This window comes from Tupaia chinensis, unplaced genomic scaffold, assembly GCF_000334495.1.
Source record: "Tupaia chinensis unplaced genomic scaffold, TupChi_1.0 Scaffold000178_1, whole genome shotgun sequence".
Taxonomy (NCBI): domain Eukaryota; kingdom Metazoa; phylum Chordata; class Mammalia; order Scandentia; family Tupaiidae; genus Tupaia; species Tupaia belangeri.
The window spans coordinates 1,985,563-1,993,735 of NW_006159653.1; the positions used below are offsets into that span (position 1 = coordinate 1,985,563).

The following is an 8,173-nucleotide window of genomic DNA, read 5'->3' on the forward strand; positions in this document are numbered from 1 at the left end:
CTCGGGATCTTGGGCACGCACGCACACATGCCCGGCGTGAGTTTTAAGCCACTGGGTCCGGGACGTGAACCGCGGTCGACTACGTGGGAGTCCAGCGACATAGCCATTACGCTAACTGCTGGTCCCCCTGTTTCCATGATTTTGAGGCCCGTGTGATCTGTCCGAGACAGCCAGGAACATGCTCCCCACCCTGCCTCGCAGCTGGGCACTGGCCGGCAACAGATGGCATCCCACACCCCAGAGCACGCTCTGGATTCCTCCCTGGAGAGCCCTCCAAGCTTCCTCCCAAACTGCCAGGTCTCCACACGTAGCTGTCCTTGAAATGTGGGAGAGACAAGACAGAGGGATGATGGTGGCTCCCAAGGGACAGGCGGGCAGCACGCCTCCCATTTGGGCCGGGTAAAACCCTGCCAGGCAGGAGGGACTCCCTCCCTCTAGCAGAGGTCGCTGTGGCTGCTGGGAAGACTCGGGCTGGGCAGGGAAGGCCTGACCGGGGCTGGAGAGGCTGGGAGCTGGGCCTGTGTGAGGAGAGGGGGAGGCGGGTGCCGGGAGGGAAGACGCTGAGCAGACTTGACAGCTGGGGGTCTTCAGAGCCAGGCAGGGAGAAGCCAGGGGTCCCCCAGGGGCCCGATGTCACACCCTGTTTGGGATGGAAAGACGTGCCGAGGGACGTCTGAGGAACCGGGAGGGACACGTGTCTGTGGCTTTGCTATGGCAGCCAGGCCTGGGCTTAAGGCTGGGTCCCCTGGGCCACTCTGTGATGGCCGAGGCTGCACGTGGCGCTCTGGCCGCAGCCCAGACTGGCCACCCGCAGCTCTGTGGAAGGCAGGCCCGAGGCTCCTACCAAGGTGGACCTACCCCTGTCCCCTGCAGGGCTCAGTGTGTACTGTGCAAGGGACTTCACAGCCTGGGTGGCAGGAGGAGCTGCCTTGAGGCCGCCCAGGCCTCCCACCAGGGCCCACTGCAGGGCCAAGTAGGCAACGCCTCCGGGCGTGTCCCGGAGGGGAGGGCTGGCCTCACCGCCCCAGGGTGATCACAGCAGATCTGGCCATGGGGGTTCTGCAGGTAGGTGGGGAGGGGCCGGCTGCCCAGGGAGAGGCTCTGGGCTGGTGAAGCAGGGCTGGGTGGGCTGTGCAGGCTGGGAGGGCCCCAAGGCCCCAAGGCCCAGGAAGCCCTTGGACGTGGATACGGTGGACATAGACCCCTGGGCTTGTACTGCAGACTCGCAGGAATTTGGGGAGGGGCTGCAGGCAGGTGGCCCACTCTGGCCCAGGGTCAAGGGTCACTCTTGGACAGCCCCTTCTTTTAGGACAGTTTTCTTTAAAAGACAGAGCCCTGGGGAGTGGGGGAGGAGCTGCCCTGGTTCCGCAGGCTCAGAGCAAGTGGGTGACTGGGGGGTTGGGATGCGAGAGCACAGCGGGGAGGGCCCTCTCAGCCTGCCCACCCCACAGCTTCTCTCCCAGTGACGAGGGTACCCAGGAAAAGGGGGCCTGGAGAGGCCCGACTCCAGGGCACAGGAAGCCACTGACAGTTCTTACTCTGGGTGACAGCTGCCTGCCTGCCAGAGAGCCTTAGCAGGCTGGGGTGGGACAAGACGCTCCTACTCCGAGGGCCAAGCAGACCCCAGGACACTCTCCCTGCTCTCTGGGCTCCGAGGATCCCCAAATTCAGCCCCTGGGGGCCTGGGCAGAGGGGAAGCCTTGGCATCTTGCCAATTCCCAGATGCTGGGGATGGACACTGCCCACCTTCCCGAGGGGCATGCCGAGGGGCGCTGGGCTCCCACCAGCCCGGCCACCTCAACCCTGTGTGGACGGAAGTTCGTCCCAGGCCCACCCCCACCTGTGAGGCATTCGAGTGAGTATATGTGAGTGTGAGTGTGGGTGAGTGAGTGAGTGTATGTGAGTGTGAGTGAGTGTATGTGAGTGTGAGTGAGGGTGAGTGTATGTGAGTGTGAGTGAATGTGAGTGTGAGTGAGGGTGAGTGTGAGTGAGTATATGTGAGTGTGAGTGTGGGTGAGTGAGTGAGTGTATGTGAGTGTGAGTGAGTGTATGTGAGTGTGAGTGAGGGTGAGTGTATGTGAGTGTGAGTGAATGTGAGTGTGAGTGAGGGTGAGTGTGAGTGAGTATATGTGAGTGTGAGTGTGGGTGAGTGAGTGAGTGTATGTGAGTGTGAGTGAGTGTATGTGAGTGTGAGTGAGGGTGAGTGTATGTGAGTGTGAGTGAATGTGAGTGTGAGTGAGGGTGAGTGTGAGTGAGTATATGTGAGTGTGAGTGTGGGTGAGTGAGTGAGTGTATGTGAGTGTGAGTGTGAGTGTGAGTGAGTATATGTGAGTGTGAGTGAGTGAGTGTGTGTGAGTGAGTGGGTGAGTGTATGTGAGGGTGAGTGGGTGAGTGTATGTGAGGGTGAGTGTATGTGAGTGTGAGTGGGTGAGGGTGAGTGTATGTGAGTGTGAGTGAGTGAGTGTATGTGAGTGTGAGTGGGTGAGTGTATGTGAGTGTGAGTGGGTGAGTGTGAGTGAGGGTGAGTGTGTGTGAGTGTGAGTGAGTGTGTGTGAGTGGGTGAGTGTATGTGAGTGAGGGTGAGTGTGAGTGTGAGTGAGTGAGTGTATGTGAGTGTGAGTGGGTGAGTGTATGTGAGTGTGAGTGGGTGAGTGTGAGTGAGGGTGAGTGTGTGTGAGTGTGAGTGAGTGTGTGTGAGTGGGTGAGTGTATGTGAGTGAGGGTGAGTGTATGTGAGTGAGGGTGAGTGTGAGTGTGAGTGAGTGAGTGTATGTGAGTGTGTGTGAGTGTGAGTGAGTGAGTGAGTGTGAGTGAGGGTGAGTGTGAGTGAGTGTATGTGAGTGTGTGTGAGTGTGAGTGAGTGAGTGAGTGTGAGTGAGGGTGAGTGAGTGTGGGTGACTGTGGGTGTATGTGAGTGTGGGTGAGTGTGAGTGTAAGAGTGTGTGGGGGTGACTGTGTGAGAGTGTGTGTGACTGTGAGAGTGTGTGTGAGTGTGAGAGTGTGTGTGAGTGTGGGTGGCTGTGAGTGTGGGTGAGTGTGAGAGTGAGTGTAAGAGTGTGTGTGTGACTGTGTGAGGGGTGAGTGTATGTGAGTGAGGGTGAGTGTATGTGAGTGTGAGTGAGTGAGTGTATGTGAGTGTGAGTGAGGGTGAGTGTATGTGAGTGTGAGTGAGTGTGAGTGAGTGAGTGTGTGTGTCCGCCCATCTGTCCATCCAGCTGGTTTGCGTGTCACCCGCGTGCTCTCCTGTTCACCTAACTTTGGAGAGGGAGCAGCCAGTGCTGGCTCTCCCAGGCCCAGCACACAAGCATTGAGCAGGTGCCCCCAGGGGCTGGCGGGTGCGAGGGCTGGCCCTGGGGGCAGTGCGTGCTGGGGTCTTGGCCGAACGTTCTGGCCTGAGCTGCAGCTGGCCATGAGGCCCTGGAGCTCGCAGAGGAGGGGCAGATAGCTTGTAGATCAGGTCCGTGCCTCCAGCAGCCTCCCGGGCGGTGGCAGGGCCAGCCTCCATCCAGGGAGCAAGGGCCCTTGTGCAGCTCGGCAAGTCCTGGAACTCAGGTTCAGGCTGTCTGGGCCTCACCTGCCTGGAGCATCCTCACCCCAAGCAGGGTGGCAAGCTGAGCCCCTGGCCAGCTTCCTGGACTGCAGGGGGCACTGAGTGGGCAGCTGCATGCCATGCTCATGCCTCCACCTCGGGGCCGTCTCTGAGCCCGCTGCAAATGCCTGGCACTGCCCACCCGTGGAGTCCCTGCCTCTCTCCTGAGAGGGCAAATCCCCCAGGGGCCCAGTTGGGGCACTGAGAACCAAACCCCTTGAGGCAGAGTCAGGCCCAGGGTTGTTGGTGAGGGAGCCCTTTGCTTGGCCCAGCTCCCGGCTGAAGCTGTGCCCTGGGTGCTGTGGGTCCACAGGCGTGCAGCAGTGGCAGCTGCGGCTCCAGCACCTACCTGATTGTGCAGGGGCAGGAGGGAGGCTTGGCCAAGCTCACGCCCCTCTCAACTGTCTGGCTCTACAGGCACTGAGAGCCACCCCTGCGCTGAGATGTCGGGTCGAGGGCGAGTCCTGAAGGCAGAGGATCCATGGCAGGGCCACTTGAAGGGACAGGTGGGGACTAGACAGTGCAGGGAGAGGGGCAAGGAGAGAGTGGATGAGTAACAGCTCTGGCCAAGGTGCTGGGGATACAAGGGCCCCAGTGCGTCCCGCAGTTCCCAAAGCTGGGGGGAACAGTTGCGTGGGGTGATGTCACTCTAGGGGGAAGGTCGGGAGCCCGCAAGGTGGTGGGCCAGAGTGGAGATCGCCCCTGCCTCGTTGGCATGGACTTGGCCAGTGTCCCCCCAGCTTGCTCACTCTCCTGCCTTGTCTCAGAGCACTGGCACAGCCACACCACCCTGAGGTGACACTGGGCCACCGGGTGGGCTCCCCTCCGGATCCAGAGTGTTTGGAAGGCCCTGAGGTGGTGGAGGCTCAGAGCAGTGGTGGGAACTCCCAGCGCGGCCTTCCTGCCAGCTCAGCATCCAGCCTCTGACCCTGAGAGTGGCTGCCCAGAGGTGCCTGCTGACAGGGCCCACCACCCGGGGGCATGCCTGCCAGAGGGTGGGCGTGGACGACACGGAGCAGCTCCAACCTGGCCTTCCTGGGTGTGGCCAGCTGACTGGCCCCTCGTCTCTCCAGTGTCTTCCTAACAATGCAGGTGCCCTGGGCCTGGCAGCTCCCAGCACACCAAGGGGCTGAGTCTCCCCAAACCCACTGAGCCCTAGGGAGGGTGGAGGGTGCTAGTGGCCTCCCCCTGCCCTGAGTGGCACGCTGGGACATGGGAACCTGCACAGGGCCTCCTGTGTGTGTCTCCACGTGACAGCGAGGAGCTGGGCCCAGAGCAGCAGCCCCCGTCTGTGCTGCTTCTGGTGTGCCCAGCCCCTAGACTCGGCCCAGGGACCCTGGCAGAGCACAGCCCAAGGGTAGTGGTACAGCTCAGACCCAAGGAAGACTGCACCGTGGGGCTCCACCTCGGGGAGCATACAGGCCTCAGGGCCAGCAGGGACCCCCATGGACCTGCCGTGTGGACATAGAGGCAATGCCACAGTGTGCCCCCTGTGGGGGGCCCTAGGCTGCCGCCTCCAAGCCCTCATCTGCTCCACCCACAGGAGATGCAGCCCGAAGACCCTAGATGCCCCTCTAGAGCATGAGTTTGGGCACGAGCGCCCACCACCACCGCTTCTCCGGGGCTCCTCCCAGCCTCCCCAACCCAGACGCCGCCGCGGTAAGGGGGCTGGCGGGGGGCTGGCCGCCCTGCTGGCCATGCCCTGTGCGTGTCCACCTGTGCACACCCGTGTTCTCTCTGGGGCAAGGCTAAGTCTCCCTCTTCTCTCCTCAGACCAGAATGGAGACGACCTTCGGGCCTGCCTTTTCAGCGGTCACTACCATCACAAAAGGTGAGCCTCCAGGCCAGCCCCTGGGAGGGATCTGGTGCCCCACCTCCCCCAAGGCCTGAGCGGCACTTCCTGAGGCACCGACTGCTGGCACCGGCATGTGGGTGGCTTGGCTCCCCAGCCTTCCTTCCTGGCCAGCCTCAGCCCTAGGCTTCCCCGGGCTGGGCAGGAGTCAAGCCATCCTGTCTGTGGGCCTCAGCCACTGCTGCATCTCCACCCCTGGCTTCTCTGCCCTGTGTCCAGCACCTCTCCAGGGAGGGCCACCCTGACTGCCTGCCAACTATGTACCCCTGCCCGTTTTCACAGCGACCCCCGGGCTCTACCCCTGCCTCCAAGAGGGAGAGGCCGCGCCAGCTCTCAGGGTCCTTGCTGAGTTCAGCCCGAGGGCCTCATGCAGCACGTGCCTTCCAGAGGGCAGTCGGAAAGGGCAGTCTGGGGCACTTTCTCCTTGCCTCCTGGGTACACTGCCCCTGTCGGAGCACACCGGCTGCTAATTAGTTTTCTAATTGCTTTTCTGTGGCTCCTCTGGATAAGCCTGGCCCCGGGGCCACAAGTGCAGCTGCCCAGTGACTGCTGCCCCCAGGAGCTCCGAAAGTGCCCTGTTTTCCTTCCAAAGAAAACAAACTAACTCTCGCAGCCGTGCCCATCACCCAGAGACGGGCCTTCGTTTCCCGTGTCCCACAGCAGGGCTGGGAATGGGGGGCCTGCTGTGCCCTCCTCTTGGTGGCAAGCGTGGGTGTAAACTGGACGACAGGGCCCCAGCCTGGACCCTTGTTCCAGATGGGAAAACCGCCCCAGCTACAGGGCGGCCACTCGAAGCCTGGATCTTGAACTCAGGCCTCTGGGGCTGGTGTTTTGACATCTGAACCTGGCTAGGCCTGAGCAAAAGCACCCCACCCCTGAGGGCTGGCGTGGGTCTCCAGCCCCAGTGGAGGCTTCACCCACTTTCTGCCCCAGCGAGCGGGGCGATGTGCAGGAGAAGGAAGGTGCCTCACCTCCCTCTCTGCAGGAGACCTGAGGCAGGGCTGGTTCCTGATCCTCGCTGTGTCAGGGCAGGGGCCGGGCACCCAGACCAGCAGACTGCTGTCCTGGCCCTGCCGCCTCCCAGCCGCAGGAGGGCGCTCGGCCTCCAGTGCCTCAGTTCCCTTCCCCCTGGAGCACAGCTGAGTGTCAAACCCTGGTACCTGCTAGTCCCTGCCAGGTGTCCTGGGGTGCAGCCCAGGCCTGGGGCCTGACAGGACCTTGGAGAGACCCCGAGAGCCCTTCCAGGGCACCAGGGTGGGAGCCTCCGAGCTCAGTGCTGGGTCTGCTGAGGGGGGTCCTGCTGGCTGTGCCCTTGGCCCTGCCTCAGCCAATAGGGAGGGCCCGTGTGCAGCACAGGCTCTAGCCCCATCTGGCATGTGGCCAAGGGAGCTCCAGCCCAGCAGCGGGCTCTGGCGGGCAGGTGGCCCTCATCCACAGTGCCTGGCTGTCTCGGCAGCGGACGGGACCAGCACATACAAACAGCACCGCAGAACGCCCTCTTCCTCCAGCACCCTGGCCTACTCCCCGCGGGATGAGGAGGACAGCATGGTAGGTCCCGCGGGGCTCCGCGTGCACCTCGGCCACCCCGGGAAGGGCCATGGGGAGCCGGAGAGGTGGGGGAGGAGGAGACGTGGACACCCTGAGGCCTGGGCACACAGGGAAGCCCCATGGGGGGCAGGAGGTGACCGTCAAAGGTGTCTGAGCTAGAGTGTGACACCTCCAGACAGTCGGGCTCCATCTCAAGGGAGGTGGGAGCCACAGAAGGTTCAGGTGGGAGAGTCACAAGGTAAAGCCCTCGTTTTGAAAGCTCCCTCTGCTGCTGAGCAGAGAGTGAGTGGACTTGCTGGGTAGGGGTGAGGAGTTGGGGGTCTGAGGCAGGGAGACGGACCATACCGCAGGTGGGGACGAGAGGGCGGGTCAGCGGAGGCAGTGAGGCCTGTGAGGCTGCTGGGGGAGGACCCCAGGCTGCTGCTCTGTAGAGGGAGGGCAAGAAGGTTTGGGGGTACCAGGGGCCAGCGATGGGGCCCCAGGGTTGGTCCTGCATGGGCTTGGCTACAGCCCCTCCTGCTGGGTGGCCAGGCCTCATTTTCAGTCCACTGCACGAGCACAGGCTGAGAGTTCTGCGGCCCATCCCCGCAGGCCTCTGCCTGCCCAGGGCCCACCTGCCCAGGGCCCGGAAGGAGGTGAGTTCCCTGTACTGGGTCGTGGTGGCTTTCAGAAGCTGCGGGCTCCCTGCAGCCCCAGCATCCCAATGGTGGGTGGCAGATGCCTTCCCGTCCGTCCACTCTGCACTCAAGTGCAGCGGAGCCCAGGAGGCGGGCTGTGGGGACAGCTGCGGGTTGCCAGTCCCACGGGGCAGCTCGTTCCCTGGCCTGTCACCACCCTGGGCTGTTTCCCTGCTCTGTTCTCCCGCGCCCTCTCTGGCCATGCCTCTGCCTTGCAGGTTTTAGCCCGGCCGCTGGGGAACGTATGGGGAGGGTACGGGGAGGGTACCGTTCCCACACCTGCATCTCACAGCTGGAGGCCTGGGGCTGGGCAGGCTGCACCTGTGCTGTGCACCGCTCTGGCTCCCGAGGGAGGGCCCCGAGCAAGGCAGCGCCTGTCAGTGCTGGGACGAGGCTCCTGTAGGCTAGAGGGGCAGCAGGGACAGTGCCTTGGGACTCCCTGGTCCTCATCCTGCGTGGCTCAGGCAAGGGCGGCTCTTCCCAGTCCAGGGAGGCCAGTTGGGGGGAC

The 8,173-nt window shown here is 62.9% G+C and overlaps 1 protein-coding gene across 1 annotated transcript in view; it reads left to right on the forward strand.

Moving 5' to 3' along the window:
• The window catches only part of TRAF7 (TNF receptor associated factor 7), a 19,641-nt gene that overhangs the window by 3,350 nt on the left and 8,118 nt on the right, over nt 1-8,173 (forward strand). The window contains exons 2-4 of the mRNA XM_027771008.1: nt 5,132-5,247; nt 5,362-5,419; nt 6,897-6,988. Coding sequence (XP_027626809.1) covers nt 5,170-5,247; nt 5,362-5,419; nt 6,897-6,988 — 228 coding nt within the window. The 5' untranslated portion in view covers nt 5,132-5,169. The remainder of the gene's footprint in view (nt 1-5,131; nt 5,248-5,361; nt 5,420-6,896; nt 6,989-8,173) is intronic.